This window comes from Falco cherrug, chromosome 4, assembly GCF_023634085.1.
Source record: "Falco cherrug isolate bFalChe1 chromosome 4, bFalChe1.pri, whole genome shotgun sequence".
In the NCBI taxonomy this organism is placed as follows: domain Eukaryota; kingdom Metazoa; phylum Chordata; class Aves; order Falconiformes; family Falconidae; genus Falco; species Falco cherrug.
The window spans coordinates 72554839-72580465 of NC_073700.1; the positions used below are offsets into that span (position 1 = coordinate 72554839).

Sequence of the window (25627 nt, forward strand, 5' to 3'; positions counted from 1 at the left end):
GTACTGCTTGCCAGCTGTATTTCAGATTATCTCCTTATCATGTAGATCTCAGCAACAGAGGCACTGTGCAGACTTGGGGTTTTTGTTACAAAGAATGCAAAAGCACGTGTTTTCTTTTATTTAAAACAGGATAAAGCAGCAATTATTGCTTTTAGTAAAGTTTTGTGGGTATAAAATTAACCTGAGGATTCAGAAGTGGTTTATGCATTTACCTGCTACGAAGTAAGTCTGGCTCACTGTAAGAGCATGAGAGACCAAAGTCTGAATCTGACATCTGATGCTATTTTGTAACCATGAATAGAGTGAACATGAATGTCTCTTCTGCTAAGACTCCCTGTTTCCTACCACATGAACCACAGCTTTGCTGGGGAACAAGTTTGACAATTCCTTGTCAAAGGTGGCCATTTCTGAAATAAGTAGGACAGAAATGCAGAAGAAAGGGTCTTTTTACTGTTCAAATAGCCCCTTTGAACATACAAAAATGTAATTCTTGAGAAAGCTAGGGGCTTGAAGGTTTGTTCCTACTGTCTTGAATTTTGTTGTGAATTCTGGAGGAAGTGGGAAATGTATGAAATATCTCTCACATGACATAGATACAAGAGATTCAAAAGCAACTCTTGTTAATGCTATAGTTTACATTCATACCAGAACTGTAAACTGCAAGAGCATATTGCAAGTTCATTAGTATCTACCTCATCAGGAATTTCCAGTTTATATTGCCTAAAACAAATAACTATCAATTATTACAAACTGGTTTTATATGTCTTTGTCTTTAATACTAGTAGGCTGTAAAAGTGAAAGTGGTTAGCATTTGTTTTACTGAGAATGTGCAAAAGATAAGGCACATGCCCAATGTCAGCTAATATGTCTCAGCTGGGAAGCACTAACTTTAAAAAGAATGGTTGAGGAAGTGCAGAAGAGCTGATCACTTGCAGTCTGCTGTAAACTGACTGGTGAATACCAGTGCTGGTATTTGTACCATGCCATTTAAATCTTTTGCTGGTTTGGGGGTTTTGGTGGTGGTGGTGGTGTTTGGGTTTTGGGTTTTTTTTTTTCCTTTAAAGCTGGAGTATGCTTTCTGATACCAAGAAAAAGTCGGTAAGAACTGCTCTTGTTTAAGTTATGCTTCCTCAGAATTCAGACCATGCTTTCTGAGGTCCCTTTCACCTATGATCCAACATAGACTATAATTATAAAATGTCTGGAAAAATCTTCTGACAAATGAGTTTTTATCCACCAATACTGAAACTTAACACTTAGCAGAAATTATACTGGGGGGAGAAATGAAATGAGAAAAAGGGAAGGAAAAAAAAACCCCCACTACACTCAAGTGAAGTACATTATAATTACTTCTAAAATACACAGTTCCGTGAAGGAAATCAAGGTTGAGAATGGAGGGTTCATTAAGTGCAATCCGACCGAGGAATTTTGATGGCATATTAAAATATTACATGCTAGAAAAGAATTTACAACAAATAGTCATGTGCTTTCTTAGTCCACCCTAATAATGCCAGAAAAGCTATGCCAGACAGTCAGCTACTCTGTTGTCTAGACAAATGGCACATTCTTGCTAATTGCAAGTACAAAAAGCCAAATTAGAAAGTAGATTTTATGGTAGTAGGAAATGATAGAAAATGGACTATGGTCTCATAGGCTTTTTTTCTTCTCATTACTTCAGATGGAATTGAAATCCTGCACATGAAATGATACTGATTTCATCAACTATGAATATGTATTTTCCAATATATATGGCTATGAACATATGGATCATATTTCCAATGCATGTCTCAAGTTTAAGAGTTATTAAAAGTCATCTGTTTTGTAATATTTAAACTATTTCGAGTGTTAAAACTCAACTTCTTAGACACGACATTTTCCAGCAACATTTGCAGAGCATTGTGTGGGTTTTGTGTTTTCCAATGAGAATGAAGTACAATGAGGAGGGGGTAATATTCTTTACGTATTGGTTGTTTGTTTTGGCATTTACACAGTCATCTACAAGAACTTTCTCCTGGACACTTCCTTGTTCTGGCTTTCCTGTTATGTATCTGTGGGAGATGCTTTGCATTTGTGCAGGATAACGATTCACTATGCGACTTAGCATTGCCACTTGTATTCATTTCTTTACCAAATGACAGAAGAGATCTTCCCCTCCACTGCATCTTTTCCTCTGAAGCCTTGTGCAAAGTGCACAAAAAAATTATCTTCAGTGAAGTCCTGGAATATGACAGAATGATTCTAATATTTATGGGACTCCTCATGTGGATAGTACCTGGGAAAAGAATTGCATTCATGGCTATATCTCAGTTGTGGATGTCATGTTTTCTGAATGCTGCCATGCTGTCGTGGGCATACCAAACCACCAGATATATACTGTCCACTTACACCTTTCTAAGCTTGCTGGTAATTACAGCTACTTGCTACTGAGCTGCCGTACTATGTACATAGTTGACTTTTGCTTGTGTACTTCAGAAGTGCAATACCCACTCCTGGATTGGAATGTCAGCCATAAAGCAGGTGTACTCTTGCTCTGGAGCTCATTCTAAGCTTGCACAGGGATATGAAGGTGGCCTTGGAAGTCCTGAAATTAGGCCACACTACCGGTTGCTAGCGATAGAACCAAGACCACTGAGACAACAGCAAAACTCTTCAGCATGGAATACGGAGGAATGACTGACTTGTATTTGTGTTCAGTACTCGTAGCAGTATCTTTCAAATAAGAAGAGTCAAATTGCTGGTACCGCAGTGCAGATGATAGTATCTCCCTCTGTGTGGTTCTCAGTGAAATTTCCAATGCTCTGTTGCCTTTTCTGAACATCAGAAGTCACAAACAGTTGCAACACATTGCTGCAAAGAGGAGAACAGGTAAGAACCCATATCATATGGGTTATGACATTTGCATAGTGCAGACAAGCACGCGGCAGGAGAAATGCCAGGCAGTTCTTGCCAGAAAAGCCAAAAAGAGTTTTTCTATGAGTTGGTGTGCTGGTGGACGCCGTATCTGTTATGCAATGACAGGGACACCCGGGATACTCTGAAACAATTATCAGGCCTGAGCTACGTCTGCTGCTCACCCACCACATACCCTGGCGAGGGCAGCCTGGGCAGCTGCCCAACGGGCCAGTGCAGATGTTGTCCCGGTGCCCTCCCTGCAGTATGAGAGTCCATGGAGAGACAGCAGAATTGGGCAAGGGCTTACATTAAGACTGGAATGTGTCATAATAATTGACCAGTCTATTCCGCTATGCATAGCTCTCGTCATCTCTCTGGGGTAGGTCAGCTCAGTTTCTGCTGGCCCCTGGGAAAAGGACGAGGGAGGGTTCCCCAGCTAGCTGCAGTGGGACAAAATGATGTCACCTATAGAATGTCCATAGCATTGGATTAGCGGCTGGTCAGCATTATCTTGGGCCAGTATGTAAATGGTTGCTGGGCAGATTTAGGACCCTGCGGCTGCAGTGTGGAGGTGGGCCACCCTGGTGACGGCTGCAGGCCTTGTCCTTTATTTATGAAAAGTATTGTGGGAGGTTCCTCTGCAGAGAAGGGGCACTCCCTCGGGTCACCCTGGCTGTTGGGGTCCTGCGCATTATGGCGCTGCAGGAGCCCACGCTCACAGGGCTATCAGCCAGATTGCTTTCGTGTTATCCTTCATGTCCAAAGCCAAGACGACGTGAACCGTCTGAGAATTTGCCCTGAAGTGAGCCGCGGCAGGATGATACAGAGACAGCTGTAGAACCTTTGATCCTTCTGCTACAACTGTTGAAGTGCTGCACAAAGTATGCCCCTCCAGAGTGCCCCCGCCTGCTCTGCCTCCTGTTGCCTCTGCAATGGGAAGCGGCACCAGCCCCCTGCGATTCCTGCACCCCCTGCACCAGGATGCTGCCCGGCGCCGCTGCCCATGGGAGCTTGGCAGTGACTTCAATGCCAGCAGACTCTACACAGCGTCTCCCATTGTGCTTGGTTCTGTTATCAGAGACATAAAAGGAAGAAGGCGCTTCTTACATTCCCCTACGGGACCCAGAGCAACAGCTCCGCGTGTGAATTTTTTGTTCTTTTGGGGAGAAGGGAATGAAGGTGGGTCTCATAAAATCAATTGCAGTTTTTGTTTTGGTTAAAGCCATTGTGTAACTGCTGCTTGTATTTTCTGTAGTCACATTCCTGCAGCTACGCTCACAATAGAAGGCAGCTGATTATTGAGATGAGAGGAAGACTTGCCAAAAGGTTACAGTAAAGCAAGAAAAGCTAATAACATTGATAAAGTATGCCCTTATTATAAAATTATCAGCCTTAATCCTTACTTGGCTATAAACCTGTTTTGGGTTTCTAGCTGCAGGCTAAAAATTGTCACAATAATATGGTTTTTCAAAAGCAATAGCAAGGTGAAATAAAAAAAATCCAAACATACATATCAAAACTAACCAAGTTTTCTTATATAAAAAAGGTATTTTTTGTCCCTGGAAGAACGCCACATTCATGCCTAAAGCATAAAATACAGTGAAGGAATAGATGGCAGTATTTAAAACATGCAGATGAGCTCCAGAAACTTCCAAGGGCATTAGCATAGCTGGCTGCAAAGAAGGTACTATTTATCTTAGGAGTCACTTGGTAATGTCTAACATATACAGAAAAGAGAAGTACAAGGTCAGCTCTCATATGCTTAGGAGCCCTGGTAGTTTGGAATTGGAAGTATTTTTTATGAGGCACTCTGCCATGTAACTTTCAGGAAAAAATACTGTAGCAAACAAATTCTTTTAACCTTTTCTTTTCTCTCATTTTCTGTGTAGGAAAGAAAGATATTTTCTTTTCTTTTCTTTTTTTTTTTTCTTTTTTTTTTTTTTCATCTTGAGAGTGTTTGAAAACTAAAAATAGATGAAGGAGAGAAATACTAACCAGCCTCTTCCAGAAAAAATCCTATATCTATAGATTCATATATTTTAGGGTTTCAAAGGAACATTATGATTACCTAGTCAGAACTGCCTGACAGGCTGTAAAACCTCACCAAGTAATCTCTCCATCAGGCACATAACATCTGTTTGAGTAATTGCATACCTCTTAGAGAGATACCTAGTCCTGATTTAAGGGCTGCAAGTGATGAAGTTCTGCAGTCCTTACTCAGGATTTGACTCAACGAAAACATTGGCATATTATGCTCTCTCTCTGTTAGGTTTGGAGGAATAGAAAGAAATACCTGGCTTTAAATAGAATCTTGTTTGAAATCTGTATGAACAAATGCTACAGAATTTAAACCAAACAGAGAACGCATCTAAGAACACTTGTGCCACACCTTCTCTTTTGTAAGGACACAAACCCATATTCTTCTGTCCTTTTTCCTGTGATTTTCAGAGAACATTGACAAAAAAAATTAATCCTGTAGGTGAGTCTCTTTGGGTTTAAACTGATTCCCTTTTCTAACTCAGTGACTTACAGGAACAGTGTCAAGCCCTCTGTATGATGCATTGTTCCTAATATACAGTCTAGTCTTATGTGTTGTAATACTTCGCCTTCAGTATCTTTTTAAAGACACCAATGTCAAAAGAATTGCAGCAGAGGCACCAACTTTAAGCAGTGAGATAAGTTTTCTCACAAGTGCCATAGGAATTCAAACTTCCATATGCTAAGGAGACTTAAGGTGCTCAGACTTGACACCGGGGCAAAATGGTGACTGAATCGCTCACTTACGAACAAACACAAAAGCATACAAGCTCTGTGGCAGAAACAAGGGCTAACTGGCATTCTGATCAACATATTTGTGCCTATGGTGGAAGCTGTATAAACATACATGGTTGCTAAATGCAATCAAGAAACCTGATAAACATATATAGCCAAAAGACAGCATTTTCTGAACACATGCAGCTACAATATGTTTGCAGATCATGTCAGGATGTGAACCTATGCTCGCATGCTACCTCTAAAGTACACACTGCCAGAAACTACTTGCCCTCTTTCAGACACATTAATAAATAGTAGAAAAGCATTTCAGAATACAATAACATTGCCAAAACATGATTGTATTTGGTAATCTTGTTTTCTGTGGTAGTAAACACTATCCATACATGAATATTCAAACTGTGGTAGCTCTTCTCTTTGAAATAACAAATGTTTCCGATATTCATTTGCACCATCTGATACAAGAATAGATTTTGCTTACGTCCAGTGGTGTCCTGCTATTGCTTGAATTGACTGTCGCAGCTGAAGGTCATGGAGTGACTCAGTGCCAATACAAACAGATGAAATACTGGGAAACGGCTTTTAAAAAATCTTACCTTACTAAAAGCAAGCACAAACTCCTGGAAAATGTAAACTTTGAAAAGAGAAGCATCAGTCATGACTTCTTAGCTCAACTTTCAGAGTTAAATCAAGAGAATAAGCAGTTATAATATTTGCACACCTGAATGAAACAAGCTAGGATTTTACTTTGGGGCTTAAAACAGCTCAATTCATTTCCCTAGTCAGAGACTTTCTGTGTGACCCTGGATAAATTGTTTGGGACAAGGTTTATGCACATATCTAAATGCCTAGATGTACATTTAGATGTGCATTGGAGTATTTGCTACAGATTCTCATAACTAACAGGCACTGAAGATAAGTGCATATCTACCTTTATAGTGATCTTTAAGTCTTTTTCCTGAGGGTATATCTATGGATGACTAGGGGTCACAAGCCCATGAATCTGGGCTGTTATAAACAATGAAATTCAGAACTATTTTCACTTTACATTTTGTTGATAAGGTAGTAAGGTGCCCATGAAGCCTTTGAGAACTGACAGTTCCAACAGTCTGCCCTAGGAGAGTGCTGTCCCCTCTGTAATATGAGAATAATTGTACCTTCCCTAGGAGCTGTCAAACACAGGACACATTGTGAGACAGGAATATCATGTCATAACGCAGCCATATTTCAAGCTTGAGTTAAGACAAGGAAGAAAAAATACCGGCCTGCTGCATCAAGATGCATATTTTTGTTCAGTAACTTGCTCTCCCGATTTCCACAGTTCATTGGGGGTGGGTGGGGGTGGGGAGGAGAATGCATCTCAATTCTCATACAAAAATGTAAATTAGGAAGGAGGGAGTCCTTACACCAAAAAATGATAGCATGTAAGTAGCAGAAATCACACAGCTGTGTTGCTCAGTACCTCCTGGAAGTTGCTCAGTACCTCCTGGAAGTTTCTCAGCACCTCAGAACGATGGCAGAATTTGTACGTTTGTTTCAGGCTTGGTTCTGCAATACCAAATTAAATGAGTCATCTCAACTTATGCAGAACTCCCTTGAAATCAAGAGGACTAATTATATGAAAATCACTCGGGGTAGAAGGAGTCGCAGTGAGGCTCTAAGAGAGCACAGCTACATGCACTTTAGAAAACTGAAAAAGCTCTTTCCACAATGCACATTGCATATGTATGAATAAGGTAATTGCTGAGGGGAAGGCACTATCGGTGTTTGTTAAACACGGTGACTCAGAAGCAACATCTGGCTCAAGGAATCCCTTGATTTGAGGAGCCTGGAAGGGATATCAGGGGAAAACAGTTACTATAGTCCAATGCTTGACTATCACAGATTCCAACACACGTATGAGAAACTATATCAAAGTCAGAAAAGGGCATTCTCAGATTTCTAGATGATAAATTTCAACATTTACACTTGTCATTTTTTACCTGCCACAGAGGACCAGTAAGCTATGACTACTGACGATCTTCATGTTGACAAAGTAGATAGTGCAGATATTATGAGATTGCTGTATGCCATTTAACAGTTCAGTTTTGCTGTACTTTGTAGTTTTATAGAAATACATTTATTCTTTGTACTAAGAGGCAAAAAACATTTCTGCTTTGAATTATTCAACTATGGTTAGTCCCCTTTAATTACTGCATATAAAAGTGTTTTATTCTTTCAATCAGACTGGCAGAGATCACTTAGAGCATTCAACTAGAACAGTCTCAATAAAAACTAATCAAAAGCTCCTGTGAGTTTGAGCATGGGATCTGGTAAACTCAGTAACAAATAGAACATAATTCTAAACATTCATGTTTACAAAAAAAATTACAAAATCTGAACAATAAGTTAATAAAGTGAAATAGTTATCTACTGTTCAGATATAAAATCCCAGCAACTTAATTTATATATCACTATAGCAGACATGACAAAATTGTGAATAATGCTACCCACTGTCACAAGTGGTACTTCAAGATTTCCAACAGAAAACTTATATTTTAATTTTCTGTTCATATATAGCCAAAAGTAAGAGGCAAAGCCAGCCTAATAGTAATCCAAGGTTCTGTAGGAGAAACATCAACCAGGGTCGCCGTGTCTGAATATGAGTCATTTCAGGAAGCTAAAAAAAGAATAAGACACCAGAATGAGAGCCAGATATATTCATCTCTGGGAAAAACGTCTTATGGGAAAACAAGGCAAACCATTCAAAAAAAACTTTCAAAATGCTGAGTTTCTGAATATAGCTATTAATCTGTAGCATGTTCTGTACATTATAACAACACTGATCTTGACAGTGAAATATTTAAATAAATCAAACTCTGCCCATTTTGGTTCTTTTACTAGCACCAACAAGAATTATAAATGAGAGTCCAAAATTTGTTAAGTTCTCAATAGTTTTTAGTAATTTTATACAGCTGTCTGTAAGGAAATGACTATTTAGTAAAATTAGTGATGCCCTTTTGTGGGAATAAACTGGTTTGAGTTTTTTTGTTTCAGTGCTATATATAGGGTCAATCCTGCTCTTACTGAAATAACTGGCAACATTCCTATTTACTTGGGTTTTAGTAAACATACAAGTAGAAAACAGGAATTTCAAAATATGCTTGAAAAAATTACGTTTTGTGTTTTTCTCGGTGAGTCTTAAATCAGGCAAAGGAGCATCAGCTGTTTATAATCATATTAAAAGCTACTTAGATTGACCTGCCACCCTACATTGTCTCTGTGATCAAAGTTTTAAACAAAATGTATGTCTCAAACAGAACCTGTGAAAATGATGCCTCAGGCTCAGACTCTCTCAGTATTCGTGCTTTATGTACTTATATACCAGGGGAGACACCAATGACTGTCAATGATTTCACATCAACCTAGGAAATACAGGGTAACGGCCCAGTACTGACCTTTGGTTTTGGTTGTTTGGGATTTGGTTTGTTGGGGTATTTTTTGTCTATCTGTTGTGAACCTCAAAACAGAAGTGAATGGTCCTGGCACTCCCCCATCATCCCTTCCTGCTCCTCTCACAGCCTGCGCTTGAATGAAGCTACTTATTTCCTCTGCTCTTCAGAGCCTCCTCGCAGGAGCTGTAACAGCATCAGCCACTGGGAGACAGTGGAGTGGTGCTGACCAAGGAGGTTGTCGGGGTACGTTTACATCTGTTTGCTATGCTCATCCTTCCCTCTGTCAGAGGGGGGTCTCTGGGGCTGCCTTTCCTGCACTCTTCTATCTCTGGAAGTTGGCATGAGCCCAAAAGAAAACTGCAGTGAAAAATCTGCCTCCGCTTTAAAATTCTGCATAAAAATAACAGGCACGCCCAAATGCCCTGAATCTTTGTAACAACTAGGCAGTCGTTTAAATTACGGTACAAATTCACATCTTAGAAACTCATGTAGTTATATTTAATATGTATTTAAGGACCATTAGAAACATCTAATCTAAAGCAAATATGAACACCTCAAATTTCTGATGTAAATAAAAATCTGAACTGACAGCTTGTAAGTGTTTGGAGCATGTGGGTTTGGTTGTGTATATAAGTAAAAACTTAACTAAGACATAGGCCTGAATCCAGGGTTTCAGTCTAGACCTTTGGTGTTTCTTATTTATCCTTATAATCAGTTTATTTTGTCCTCTTCCCCAGCGCCTGAGTGAACAAGTGCTCTAAATAGGAAACTTTCTCTCTTCCCACTGCAAAAGCTGTTTTCTCTTTTTTGTTGTCAGTGCTAATTTCTGAGTTAACACACGTGTAGTAAGTTCCTAAGAAACTTTTAAAAAGAAAGTCTCAGCAAGTACTACCCTTCCTATGTCCAGTGGAGATATCTGCTCCCTACACCTAACCTATGTGCATATTATCAAACACACAGATCATTTATATAGCCTTACCTAGTGTGACATCCCTGCTTATCTCTGAAAATAAAAGCTGACTGCTGACGCACTATCAGCTATGGTACCCCAGCTCCCTCAGAACACAAATGTTTGTAGTACAGCAGAGAAAATCTTGCTGTTTGGGAAGTGTAAGCCTATTCAACGGGCAGATGCAAAACACTTTGCAAATTAAGGGAAGATAGAGCTACATCCAAGCTGTTGGATGCCATCGCAGTTGCTAATGCTTGAGGTCTGTTGGAGGCAAAAAAGTTACTGTTAATGGAGGGACTATGTGATTTTGAATTCCCACTCCAGCTCATGTTATCATGGGCACACAAAAGATATGAAGAATTAGGAAGCAGCATGCTGAAAGAAGGCATGCTGAGTAAACAGGAGTTCTACCAAGCTGGGGCATATATGACATGACCACTACACTACAACGGCCTAACAAGTCACTTTAAAAATATTCTTTTATATCCAAAATCAAAAAGATTTTTAAGGTTAATCAGAGAAAACTTCAGTTAGTTGCCTCTGGGAGTGTTTGGCTAGCTCCTATTGATACCCTTACTGTCTTTCTTGCTTCAGTCTCCATCTTTTCAAATTAGATAGTCTTTCTAATCAGGAACCATATAAACCACCACAATCTGTATAATCATGTAGAAATGTTGTCCCAGTCCTTGGGGTTTAATACAATGCATGTGATTTCATAAATATTTATCCATGATAATCACTTCATAGATACTCATTTAAGAGGCTGATACAGGATTTTCAAGTTTGTTTCCCAAAAGGAAAAGGGGAAATGTTTTGTCAAAGAAACAATTCATCAGGAGTGAGTTGGTCTGTTCCATTCTATATATTGGTGTACCAGGTTTCAATTCAAATTAAAGGTATGTTTTTCATTAAAAGGTCTTTGGAAATAGTGCAAAGTTACAATTATAGCTATGACCTCTAAACAGATATAAAGTACAAAAAAATTCACTATGCTGCTCATAAAAGGCTGTTTTTTAGGGGATTTCATTTCAGTTAACAGCAACTAAACCCACAATATTACAGGTGTTTACTCACATGCATATCTTGAAGCAACAAACAATTTCTGTTGCAATATTACACCTGTGCATACACATTTGCAAGACAAAATACTCCTCCCTTCCACCTTCCCCAATTACTGGGAAGATGAAGTTTTGCATAATCCCTTGGTGAAAAATGATGAAGGAAATAGATAATTTTATCTTTTGTCCTTTTCCTTAGATTTCTAAAATGATTAGTCTACCCTGCTTGTTAATGGAGATAGAATGCCATTTGTAGAAATGAAAATCCTTTAATTAACCACAGAAGTAGCTGTGTGCAACTTTGACTGTGGCAGTAGGCTTACAGTGCTGTCCTGCCAATGAACCTCTGCCTCAGTGCAGAAACCAGTAAGGCTGTTCAGTTTAAACTGTGCTCTCTTATTTTACTGCTGCTCTGACAACCACATGGATATGTGAAAGCCCATAAAACAAATACTGAAAATTATAATTAAGTTTTGTACACCGTTAAGTATTTGTACACCATTGGCAGCAACACTGATGATTGCTGTTTGTAGATGAGAATGCAGCACAGAAGTTATTTATGTGAAGGAAGTTGAAAAATACATAAAGAATGGCTGATTTTCTTTTGAGATGTACTATACAAGCATGCAAAACTTTTCTGATTGATAGATTCCTGCAGTGCTACAGGAATATTTTTTAAACTAAAATAATCTCTGGGATATTCAACACTTTCTGACAAACGGAGGTGAGCAACACAATGGCAGCTCTTTTGACAAAATGCAGAGAAAGACTGATTGGAATCCTATTAACACAAGGGAGGTGAGAGAAATAAGATCCTCCTTTCTCTCTCTCTCCCTTCTTTCTCATTTTCACATCGAGAACAAGATTATGGACAAGCTGAGAATAAGGGAGAACATATCCCTGTCTCTGCCTGGAACTGTGTCATCTCTTGGGATTTACAGCTGGCATATTGCTTTGAAGACTTGGGGGGAAACATGGTATTGTTCTAGGAGCTTGTGGATCCCTGATGGATGCTGATCCTCCACTGATGGAAAAAATATGCTTAAATCATCCTTAACCACATTAGTAAAACCATGCTTACTGACTAGGTAGGTAACCTCACTTGCAAACTTCTTTGCATCAGAACAAGATGCAACTTGGTACACAGTGGTCTTGTCTGTTATGTACCACCTCAGTCAGAACTGTTGACAACATCCACAGTCCTTAGGTAGTTTCCTCATAAGCTCTTAGGAGCACTTTATATTCACTTCTGTTACAGTAACAAAAATAGATTAAAATACACCCAAGGTCTAAGGTAAATTATTACAAGTAGATTTTTAAGTAGGTTATAATACTGGCTTGGCATATCAAGTTTAAAGTATTATCCTTGAACCTGGTAAATGATATCTCAGGCATGAGGTGGGGGGTGGTAGTGAACACAACAGAGAGACAGCCAGGCTTGGGAAAAACACGGTAATAATTTATGAAGAGACAGACCTCTTTTCCCCTCCCCCCTCTTGATCTAATCACTTAAAATATTCTGTCTTTGTTCAGAAGCTTGCAATTATCATACATTGGTGACAAAGCTGGCAAGGTAATTAAGTTCTGCATTGTTACAAGTGTAACAGTTAGCCATCTCTTCAATAAATGACATGGCCTGAGGCATCTGCATGAGTTATGACTCCACCACACTCTTCCATAGTCCTTAGACCTTCCTCTTACTGCATATCTTCACCCTCCTACTGTGTATCTTCACAGTTTGTCTTTCCATAGTCATATTATTGCAATTGAATTGGGAGTATGAAAAACGTTGGGCAAATATGAAAAAGTTGAGGCAATCTGATAGGTTTTTAATTGCTTAGGAGCTCATCCAAGCCTGTCTGAGATGGAAAGGCTGGCAGGAAGAGCACAGGATAAGCATCTTGCATTTTAGTTCAGAAACAGCAATTTTTTCTTGAAATAATGGTTGAAAAATATATGAAGAAAAGGGCAGTAAAAAGAAAAAAAATAACTAACTTCTTCAAGATTTTAACCCCCCCTGTATGTTCAAATATTTCTTTATGTTGTAGGAACTACCCCTTTCAGGCATAAAAAAATACACTGTTTACCTTTCCCCCTTTAAAAAGCCTTTATGTCTTTCTCATATATTACCCTTTTAATGTCTTTTATTTCACCTTTTTATTACTAATTACACCTGGCATGGCAGTGACACAGAACAAAACCAGACCATTGTTCTAAGCACTGTACACACACAGGGCAGACAACATGCTCTTCCCAACAAGCTTATGAACTATTTCTCTCCAAATCCATCCACCTGCATTTGTCAGACACTCATCTGTGATGTGGCTATGTTAGAAGGAAAATATAACAATAGACTGAAGTTCTCACCATTTCTGCTAAAGATAAATACAAGAACATTCCAGCTGTAACAGTAAAAATCCAGTTTTGAATGCATGGGTCAGTTGATACAGAAAGCCCGATATAAAGTCCTAAGAATGCTGTTAGCGCACTTATAAAATTCATCAAAACTGCAATCTTCGTGGGAAGCCCTGTACTTAGCAGCACAGCAAAATCTCCTGCATAGAGAAAAAGACAGAAAAATTATTGTTTAGCTGATAAATATATTTGTAAGACTCTTGGCAACAAACAATGAAGGCAAATAATTCAGATATGCACAAAGATATTGAATGATGAGGACTGTCCTGAGATTTCTGTAGAATTAGTTATAAACTCATCCTATGTGAAAAAAAACCCCAAAAACCCAACACCAAACCCCCAAAAAAGCACATCAACTTGTATTTGTTTAGCTGTTCCTAAAGATAGTATGCAGGAGCGGCCCCGATGTTCTGTGACATTTCCAACTTGGATACACACAAAAGTGAAGTCACATGCTTTCCCAGAGCTTCTAAATCTTTCTTGGCTGGGAAGTTGCCAGTGAGTATATTTGCAGCATGGTCTTTGAGTGTTTTACAGGTGCTGCAAGTCAGAAAAACCTATGCCAGTCTGATTCCAGTTTGAGTTTAATTCCACTGATTTCAGACCTAATTAACTTTGGTAAATTGTTTCAGAATCCCATCACAGACATTTATTCTAAAATAAACAATTTCATAACAAGTCCACAGTAAAATATTTTTTAAATTCTTCTCTGTGAGTGTAGAAATACCACTTTGTCACTGGGGCACTAGTGCCCCAGAATTAAGAAGGTCTGTCTTTGGAGTTAAGTGTTCAGTATTTTGGTAATGTCTTTGCTATGCAAACAAGGGTTACAAGTTTTACAGCAATTCCCCATCCCAACCTTGCGTTTGGGGAAGTTTTCTACATAGACAGCGCATGAAGTCTTTAGTTATTAAAGAATGGAAATGAGAATCTGCACTTCTCATCCCAGACTTGCCAGCTTATATATGTTGATCAACACAATGTCAGGAACAACTTCAGCCATACTGGAAGATTTACTACAAGGAGATAACTGAGAGCAGTGTTTTGTGGAATGATCTTTCTGTCCTGTTTGCTAGTAAAAGGGATCATATATCTTCTTTTATTATCTTGTTATTCTTGGTTAGCAGCAGGAATGAGGGTAGCGTGAAGAATACATTGTTAAATGGCTCTGCTGCGTATTAAAAAGACAGCCCATTGTGTCAGGTGTGCCTGTTGTGCACACATGGCTCTTGCTCACAGTGTACTATTTTTTTCTGTCTGTACACATTAAAATAACAGGTCATTCCTGACCCGATCGCATTTACATTTGGAGAAGGTGAGATGCAACAGCATCCAGTAATGAGAACAGCATCCAATAATGAGGGAAAAGAGAAAACAGTGTCTTTGTATATCCATCTCACACATTAATATTCTAGTTCATGATGCTATTAAGCAAGAAGAATTCCCACTAATGTCATTCAGGTAAGAATTCTTTGGGAAACCTGTAACTACAAAGACAATCAGGAGAAATACACACATATATATTTCTTACCCATTTCATGAGGAATTTCATGGCATAAAATAGCAATAGTCGTTGTCACACCTGTTTCTGTTGAGGACGAGAATGCTGCTCCTATTACCAAACCATCAGCAAAATTGTGAAGACTGTCACCCACCAGAACCATTATTGCTAACAAGCTAATTTTCTTACCTAAGAAAAGGCAAACAAACAAACAACAAAAAAAGTCCAGAAGTTTTAACACAGAGATTGTAATTTTTGCTATGTTACAAATTATTGGGTTTTTTGGTGACTTCTCATATAATTTTATGAAACATATTTGAAACAAAAAAGTAATTGTAGAATAATTCAGAAATGCAAATACCAGGAATTAGCTTCCCTATTTTTACTAGGTCAACTATTACACAAAAATTTAAAATTAGGTTTCAGTCCAGTCTCCCAATATATCCTAAGGGTTTCCATTAATCTTTCTTTGGTTGCTGAAATTCACACAACTTTTCCTAGATGTTATTTTATTATTTTTTTTTAAGACAGGAATTTTTCCATCATTGCTCACAGAATTGCACAGCGACAATGAAGATGAATATTTGATCTCATGCAGTTGATCCTTTTAATACTGTAAAGCACACCACTACAGAGTAGTATTTTCAGGGTCTGTTTTTCATGAGATTGTATTACAGTGAAAGACAGAGACGAAAGGCAACAAGCCTCAGAATATCGCTGTTAGTACAGCGTTACAGCGTACTCATTTCCAACTTTTGTTCCTATCAATTAATGGCTGTTATGCTCATGCTGCTCCTATCTGCAGCATCGCTCATGGATGCAGACAGCTGTTTTTCTTTCCCATACTGTTCTGTGGCCTTGCTTTTGTGTGGAGCAGTACATTGGATGTTCATGATCAGGCATCTGAGTGGAAAGGTGCTGGTGATTCAAGTACTGAAATCAAGCTAAGTAATTAGGGACAGTGTCTCTGTCCAGCCTGTAACCCAGGCAGCTGGGTAGCATGCTGAATACAGTCATGGGGAGAGATTTTATTTCTTCAAGTAGCAATGAGGCTCCATATATCGGCTCAATGTCTAGGCTTAGCAACACATCATTGACTCCCCTATCCTGTACTTCGTTCTATCCATTTTATCCACAATCTTACAAGCAGGACCTCCTAATGCCTCTCGGGAAGCTCATCCAGCTTCCCATACACAGTATGGACAGAACATTGTGCAAAACGGTTGCTTCTATACCTGAAGAAGCAGGGTCATGATTTGGGCCCTAAGCATGTATTTTCCTGGCTTTTGATGGCTCCACAAAGACATAGTATGACAGTCTGAGGAGCTAACATGGAGCTGCACAGAACTATTTGCATATAGTTATGACAGGGTTTCACTTCAGTAATGTTTTTCCAGAGATGACCATTTTACAGTGATAGGGGAAATGTTTTTCTTGCAGAAACTGGCTAGAACTGAAGTCTTCAGACTATTATAAAAAAAACCAAAAACACACAGCACATAAAAGTCTAACAACTGTATTCGGAAAAATCCTCCCTAGTTGCCTGGGAGCTCTGCGGGTTCAGAAAAACTGGCAGGCTTGTTAGGTTTTCCTGCCAGCTTACAGAGCCAGACATGGATGTCCTCAGTTTGCACAGCTCTTTCTAAACACTATGGGCAGTTTATAATCGATAGTGCAGAGTGTGAATTACACAGAAATAATAGATTGCTGCATTACGTTGAGTTTTTGATTTGTAACAAGCACTGGCAAGGATGAAATCATGGCTTGTGCCGAGATAATATTAGTCTGTTTTACTCAAATATCGGATTGTTGAAGAAGACATACCAAGGTTACTGGAACTCATATTATGTCTATAATAAACATAGGGATCAGGTTAACATTATGGAGCAATTGCAAATGTAAGCTTTGTGAACTTACTTGACTGAAAGTTAAGAGGATGCATATATAAACAAATCTGAATGTTTATCTTAATGTTTATCTTATCTTTCAGCCTATTTTAAAGCAACCTCATTACTAACAATTACCTTACTGCATTATATTGCTGCAACAGTAACTATTAACTATTAATTTATACCCCTAAGTATTTCTACAAAGCCTCTTCTTCTTAAACCACCTTACTTTTTTTTTTTTTTTTTGATAATTTTCTCTGCTTAAATAGGGGATCAGAGCTCATAGCAAATTATATTCCATGATTTTTTTCTTCACTGTGAGGGTGGTGAGGCACTGGCACAGCTTGCCCAGAGAAGCTGTGGATGCCCCATCCCTGGAAGTGTTCAAGGCCAGGCTGGATGGGGCTTTGAGCAACCTGGTGTAGTGGAAGGTGTCCCTGCCACAGCAGGGGGGTTGGAACTAGATGATCTTTAAGGTCGCTTCCAACTCAAACCATTCAATGATTCTATGATTTTAATTAAGCTTTTTAAGCTTTGCGTAAGGGTATAAAACAAACACTTGTCCATAAATAGATCTTTTTCCCCAATGTTTTCATTACTCATACAGCAAAAATATTTCTACTTAATATAAGGTCTCACTGAACATACAAAATATAAATGCTACTGTTTGATCTTTTCAGATATGGATAGAACAAGTGTGGATAAATGAGGAGAGGGCCAGTGACATATCTTTTTCTTCCAGTAGCTTCTAGCTTTCTGAGTTACTGGCTATCTAAGGTCACTGACTCTTCTTGCAGTCCTACTTGATATGTGTTTACAGTGAAGTCTGACATATCTGGAGATGTCAGGCCTCTGTCTTAGAGCTGCAGATTCCATTCCATTTTGGGAAAAAACAACACTTAAAAGTTTAGCTCATTATCAAGATACCCAGGTATGTCTATGCATTTAGCTACTTATACGAACTGTAAAAATACAAACTTCTGAAAACATGTGTTCTCAACCCCCCCCCCCGAAACAATACAACCTACTTTCCCTACTATGGTTTTACTTAGTGATTTGTAATATAGAGGTAAAACTGAGGTATGAAGAAAAAATGGAACCAAACAAAGAACATCACTGAGAAACTATCCCAAATTTACTTATACACAAAATTTAGTTATTTGGAACAAATAACATTGAGATCACTAGAAATTTGTTTGTGCTTAGAAGGTAGTGATGATTGAACAGAACATCTAGAGATGGACTAGATAGTCATGCTGAAACTGGCACTGGATTGTGTACTGCTGGATAGATGAGATTGGAGAAACGGAAATTCAGATTTCAAATGCCTCAGAAATGGAAGTGATGTCCACAAGAGCAGAGGAGAATATTAAAAACCTAGAAGAAGCTAATTACATTGTTAAATAAATCAAACTGATGACCTGAGATCTGAGATCACAAAATAAAGGGGAGTTGTTTATAGTAAATAAACTGATGCAAATTAAAGTGTTATTTGCTCAGTTGAATGACTGCAACTCTACTAAATTCACCAAGGTCACACTAGTTCAGTCAAAGGCAGGGTTTGGTTTATGCTCTATTTTCCTATTTTTTGGATTAAGCAGCAACAAAACAGAGAAGACAGGAACTACTTTGAAGCTCTCTGAAGAAAATGGATTATCCTAAAACTAAGAGCCATCATGAGCCTGTAATTCCATACATGTAATAAATCATTACTGGTTTAAAAAGGCTATTGCTTTACAGTGTAAGAGAAGAAGGAAGCAGAATTCTATTAGTATAGTGAGCCAACAAAACAATTGTTTCACTACCTTCAGAAATAAAAGCCCAAACAAAGTTTACAGTTACAAAAAACTGTTTTGTATTAAATTTTGAATATTTTGCTTTAAGCAAAGGCTTTAGAAAAATAGTTTGCAACAGTGAGTAAACAAAAACTAAAGCATAGACAGCAGAAGATTAATGAACTTCACAATTACAGGGTTGGCAGCTGAAAACGTCTTTAAGCAGAGGTTAAATTATATAGCCAAGCACCATCAGATACAGTGATGTAGCACATGGCAAACACAGAGCTAAACCAGCTTCATACTTTCATTCCCATCTTAGGTCTGAAGGCTTTTCCTATTACTTGTCTAGTCTTTTTATTGATACTAACTTCTTTTGCTGATCACCTTACTCTCCGGAGGAACTTCAGCGGGCTCAGAATCTTCTGGACTTCTCTAGTTAAAAGCAAAGATAATGGATCAGTGTTAAGGGCTTCTTCCTCTGCTATAAATACAGGAAAATACCAAATAAGTTTAAGCTTTTTGAATTAGTCACTATTATTTGCATATATATCATTAGAATCATTTATTGAGGACTGGAAGTGTGATTCTTACTTTAGAAACACATAAAATAGAGATCTCCCTTGTCCAGAAAAGGTTACAATCTAATTTAGATAGCAAGACACACATTCATAAGCAATGTTGTAAGCCAAGAAAATCAAGTTTCTGCTTGAATACAAAAAAATCTGAGCCAAATGCAGAACTAAATAAGACATTGTAATTCAAATTGTATCTTTTGATTTTGTTGTGACTGGATGATTGCATTTTCCTGCTGGATGGGATGTCTATAGGTTTTCCAGGAAAAAAAATGGATAGACACCATTTGCAGTTCATGTTCTTCACAGTTATTCTGCAAAAACAGGAGACTAAAAAAGATTATCATAGGTAGGTTTCACACCCTTTGATGGCATAGGGGCTTATTTCTTCAGGGTGGTACAGTCTCCAGTGCCTTGCCTCTTGGCCTTTAGTTAGGGCTTGGTCTTGCCATCAGGCATCACTGGCTGGGCGTAGCAACACATGAGGAGACTCCACTGCAATGAGTGAAATTCACCCTTATTTCAAGTGAAGAAAAAGATAGTATCTTTGTCCTTACCCTAGAGAGTTAATTTGATGCATCAGCCCTAATGGTTAATTAACAGAAACTGCAGCTGTGGGGAGAGAAGGGTGAACACGAGGAATGTTTCTCTTGCCCTATCTCCCTAGGGCTTTTCTTTCTGACTAGAGAAACTATTAGAAATTTGTGCAAGGGTGAGATAAGCCAAAAAAATTGTTTGCCTGAAATTAGAAAAAAACCTGAGATTATAACCACTATATTTTTTCTTCTTTTTTTTTTTCCTCCGAAAAAAGATATATCAAAATTATTATGGCATCCAGTAGACAGTCAATAGCAGCAAGAAAGAGTGCTTTCTTAAGGACAGAAGCCACCGCACCAAAAACTGTAGCAGAGATGTGTACTGGCTGCAAAACAGGATATGATTCTTGGCTCATATGAGCTTGGTTGTGATGTGGGCTATGTGCTGTAGAAGCATGAGGAGGGAAGGGAAAAGATTTGGGTTTTAAATTCTACATTTTAAAGGAAAAATAAAAATCTTTAATTCCCATGATTGCAGCCAGTCATATGAATTCCAGTAATTGTTCCACTTCTTTTACAATATTTATTCACATGCCACCGCTTTGAACTCTGAATCGAAACTGTAAGGCTAATCACTGACCTGCAGGATTTACGAGCTTTTCTTAGTCAACCACTGTTTGTCTTACTATTACTCATATGATTCTGAAAAACTGGCCACTTTTGTAGAAGCTAGCTAAACCAGACTAGTTCATGTGATCTACACAGAACTTTAGGATGATCTTGCCGCTGAGAGGAATGACAAGGTCATTTATTGCCATAAACAGGAAGCTATGACGTGGCTTACAAATTGGTAAACATTCACTTGCCTGTCTGCTCTGCATTCAATTGAGAGTTTCCCAACTGTGTCTGGGAGATTAGCAGTGGCTCTTACCCATCACAACTGCTTTAGTAAAATGGAGTTCACATTATGGAAGATCTCGGGAGATTCTTTTTTAAATAACCAGGAATCTATGTATCTAGATACTACGTATAAACAGAAATATTTGTTGGAAAAAAAGAGAAAATAGGTTAAAAGGTATAAGTCAATTTAGTTTTCAAAGTTTATATCTGTCTGGATACTCTCCACAGATCAACAGAAAATTCTGTATCTTCGAGGTGAGCACCATTCCCAGGTATCTAGCTTGTTCATGTTACTCTTCAAATCTGTGCAAAAATGTCCAAGACTTCATCCATTCACTAATTATGTACTTAAATCTCACTGCAGAAAATCCTGAAGTTTTTCCCATGGGAGAGTCTGCCCTTACATATGGTAATTTTTTTAGAAGAAGAGAGAAGGGAAATCTTCAAGAATTTTATCAACAAAAGTAGTACAGGAAGTGTATTGTTATATCAATCTGATACACACTTAAGAAAAGTATGTTTGAAATCTCTGTTGAAAAACCTATGTTTGAAATCTCTGTAAAAGCTCTCTATATAAACTTGAAAATCTAGAGATTCCTGACAATCATGTCATGTAATAAAGGACAAATCAATAAAGACTGGAAAATAATATTGATTTATCACAGTAATTTGGTTCATTTTTTTGAGGAACAGAGAAAGAAGGATATGAAATCAGGGAAGTAATGCCATATTGGTAACATACCAACTGTATGGTTGAAGTAGATTTGCCTCTGCCTGAATGTTCATTTAATTCAGATTCCACTGGAAGATCATGGGAATGTCCCCAGTGCCCATTAACTAAGGAAAGGCCCTGCTGAATGAAGATGCTTTGCAATTAGTTCTGAAACCCAATGAACATAGGCGCAGTCTTTCTCAGCCTTTTGTGAAAATCTGGCATTTATAAGAATTATTTTTTTCCAAAGAAAAAATGTTTGAAAAAGATTGTTGGCTAGCATCAACATTGCCTAATGCTTATTTTGTTAAAAAAAAAACATGAAAAATGAACGAGATATATCAGTGACAACCACAATGGCTTGATAAAACTTATTTTGTTTTAAAACTGGAGATTAAAACTTGAAACTGAGATGGATATAAAAATTAACTTTGAGAATTCATCCAGTTCACACAAGTTTAAAATTGTGCGATGATGATAAAGCACATCCCTCCAAATAAGTAATAAAAAGGACTGCTTTTTACCAAATCAAATATCACCATCATCAAAATACTCTCATTCTATTAATCTCACATAATATTCTTTGGCGAACTCAAGGAAAGTGGGAATAGGGAGTTATTGCTACATATCTAAACCAGGCCAGTCATTAAACACTCCCTGTAAAACAGAACAAGCAAAGGTTTAGACTTCTTAGGTGACATTAAGATAGCCTCCCATGCTGAGAAACTTAATGAGCCATCACACTTCGTGGTACATTATATCCTTGTGCATAATCATGTTTTCAGGCACCAGCCACACAGAAATAAAGTAATAGAATTACTATAAGCATGGCTTTGAGCAAGGAGATATTATTAATACAAGATTGGGTTCTACTGACTGCAACACACATATTAGATTCTCAAATGTATTGGGATAGGGGTCAAAAAAGTAGGAAATTTTAAGATATCATTCTTGAAAATATCTTGTGCTTACATCTACACCTTCCTGCTCTTCAAACAGAGCCTACAGTAGATAACTGTCACTGCTATTTAACATGGATATACTCTTCACCTGCTCCAGTGCTAGTCATGAAAGTATGCTTATGGAACACATTCTATTAACTGTTCCCTTCTTGACTTATAAATATATGGAACACATTCATGAAGCATATAAAATCCACAGAGCAAGACAAAACAGAAATTGAAGGTCAATTTGGAAGGAGCACTTTGAAAGGCAATTTTTAGTTCTTCATTTAATGCATACGAATTATAATTATTTTCCACAATCAATTTAACATTTTGTGCACTGTAAAAGAGGTCTCTAAAAGGATAAGTTGTACAAAGTTTTACCTGATCACATGGTGTTACCAAAAGAAAGAAACACTTCTCTATCAAAAAAAATCCATGAATTCCTCCAATTATTCCCAAAAGTTTCCAGATATGTTCTTTCCCCTCATAGAAGTGTTCTACTTCTTGTGTTTCATGTTTATGTAAACCAAGAGTCTAAAAAAATAAAAGAGATAAAGTAAAAAAAAATTAAAATGGCAATGTTTTAACTTCTGCTAGAGTAATCTATAATGTGTTAATTCAATTTATTTTTTTCTTTCGCCATCTCTTTCAAATTTAAATTGCGTTTTGAGCTAGAAGGCTGAATAGTAGATGGATGAAATGAACTATTAGGAGCCTCATCATCTCTCAATGGTGAAAGTAACATTATTTTTAGAGAAAGCTTTATTAAATTGCCCTTTTTCATACGTATTATACAAATATGTATAGAGAGAGCATATTTTGTTTGGAGTACATTGATCTTTAAAGTCTAAAAAGTTACTTGCATCATCTTCATGTTGAAATTAATCCATAAGCTTTCTGCTGGTGGGCATGCTTCCATTTTTTTCCCCAGTGGCATAACATGGTAGCTAGCCCTACTTTGCTCTGAAAAGTGGGCAGTTCAAATGCTACTGGATACATCACATAAAAATGGTTAAGGAGATTACTTCCACACTCAAACAATGTTTCTTAAAGAAATGCATTTGTCTGACATTCACTGAGAACTGCCTTCCTTAAACCACTCTCCCAGTTCTGCTTCCACAGATGATGTATTGAGTACAAAGAACATTTTGACCAGAATCTCAAGCAAGGGTGTGAAGCTCTCTTTCAGCAACTAACTGAAGTCTAGTCATAACAGTTATGCCATATCAGCGGAGACTGAGCCAAAAATAAATGAATAGACAATGGAAAATTTGGTTCTGTTTTACACACTATGCTGTTCTTAAAATTCATGTTATTAATTTACAAAAAAAATCATAGCAACCATTTTATTACAGTTCTAGGCAGCAGGATTAATCAGGTTGATAGCCCCTGGTTCTCTGGAACAATGTGTGGACTGTGGACGCCTCGTACAACCTTTGAAGAATTTATCCTAGAATACTTTACAGAATCTACCTCATCAAAGAGTTTAATACACATCTAGAAACCCAGCTTGCACAGGACACATGGGTTTTCTGTAAAGTGTGAAAACAGGAACATTATTTTCTCTGAATTCGTCATTCATTGATTTCTGCTTCTTACTGCTTGGAATCTGAACTACAAAGTGCAAATGTAATTGGAATGCTGGATAGTTCATTCACAGATTTCATGCAAAGCTTTATTTTTGAACAGAAGACCATCAGTCAGATTTAAATGAAATTTTTCTTCGTGTGCGCGTGTATGTGTCAACATTTTGAAAACACAAAAGTGTGTATTACATACCTGAGGAATAAGGTGTAGCAGTGCATCTCCAGAAAGGGTCCCAACAGCCAAACCAACAAACAGCTGTAAGATGAGTGTATAGATTTCTTGACAGGAGTTAAATAAAATGAGGGTTGTACCAAACATAGATCCAATAGTAATAAGTAAAACAGCAACAGTGCTGTAACCGTATTCTGTAGGGAAAAACAAATGAAACAAAACAAGCGCACATTTAATCATTCAGTATTTGTGTTTGAGTATTTGTTTCATATTTGTGTTTGGTTTTGAGGCTGTTTTGCCACCTCTGTGTACAAGCATACAGAGGAGAAGTGATTCATTGTGCCACATAGATTTTTCTAGTCAAGTATGATACATATGACTGAAATGGAAGCCTAAAAACCACTCATTTTTTCAGGCTTTACAGGTAATACAGTCTAACGCTTCCAAATTTCAGGCCTTAAAGAGCTAAACAGACTGCCACTATGCAGATTTAGAGACACTTGGAGCAGGACAGTGAATGCTGGTCTGAATTTCTTTCCTCTCTTAACAGATTTATGCTTGTTATTCTATGTCCTCACATGCCACACTTGTGTATCTTTACAGTCAACACCACATTGTTATCCAAATCATGTTCAGTAAACAAACCAAGGTCTAAAACCTGAGATGAATGTAGTCATCTAAATTAGGCTCTAAGCATAAACTTTTCAGTCCAAATAATGTTTATAAATGTGCTGTGGACATACACTCCTTTAGTTACTACATCAGGACCGCCAACCTATTTTTCCCAGGTTACTGGGATTTTTGGAAGTTTACTCGTAATTTTTCAGTTACACACTGCTCACAATTCCAACCTTTTGCACAACATAAATCCTGATTAATCTGTATGAAAGTCTTACGATACATATAAAACACTGTCGAGAAACAGACATAAAGGAATTAATGCCAAAAAGATTCAAAAGCATCACAATGTTTCACACTTCAATAGCACTGCAAGTGCTCAGCACCTCATAAAATTAGACAGTAAATTTCACAGACCACATCCAAATACAAGGGTATAGCAGATATTTATGGAAGGTCAGGACTTGGTGACTTAGCCAAAACAGCACAGACTGACAGTAAAATAGAACTGAGAATAAAATTAATGAGCCTATGCTCGGGTCAGTAGACCACATAGAGGCCAAACATGAAGTCTTTTGTCTGTCTCAAGATAGCAGAAGTGTTCCTGTGGTCATGGAAACCTTCCTTTTTCCAAAAAGCACAGGGAAAGGGCTGCAGAAAAGGCTCTTATTAATTCCATTCTGTGTTTGAATAGTTCAGCTTTTCTCATCTACACAAATCTCTCAGCTTTATGAGATCACCAAAATGTCATTGATAGGACTCCTGGCCTTAGACTTGGTAGAATCTCACTCAACTGTGAATTTGTCATGAACCTTGTCTATGACCCGGATAAGTTCCTTTCCTTCTTTGTCCCTTGATTCCTCATCTGAAAAATGGGCATATCCATGTAGCAT

The 25627-nt window shown here is 37.8% G+C and overlaps 1 protein-coding gene across 5 annotated transcripts in view; it reads right to left on the reverse strand.

The window, feature by feature from the left end:
* Window positions 1–7764: 7764 nt before the first annotated feature.
* SLC39A12 (solute carrier family 39 member 12) overlaps window positions 7765–25627 on the reverse strand; it is a 34153-nt gene continuing 16290 nt past the window's right edge. For 3 of the 5 annotated variants that reach the window (XM_027799528.2, XM_055709848.1, XM_055709847.1), the window contains 7 exons: window positions 24138–24310; window positions 22740–22892; window positions 21442–21552; window positions 19060–19123; window positions 15055–15213; window positions 13476–13663; window positions 7765–8323 (listed from right to left, as the gene is read on the reverse strand). In XM_027799528.2, coding sequence (XP_027655329.1) covers window positions 8195–8323; window positions 13476–13663; window positions 15055–15213; window positions 19060–19123; window positions 21442–21552; window positions 22740–22892; window positions 24138–24310 — 977 coding nt within the window. In that variant the 3' untranslated portion in view covers window positions 7765–8194. The remainder of the gene's footprint in view (window positions 8324–13475; window positions 13664–15054; window positions 15214–19059; window positions 19124–21441; window positions 21553–22739; window positions 22893–24137; window positions 24311–25627) is intronic. The other 2 variants (XM_027799536.2, XM_055709846.1) reach the window with 2 other exon arrangements.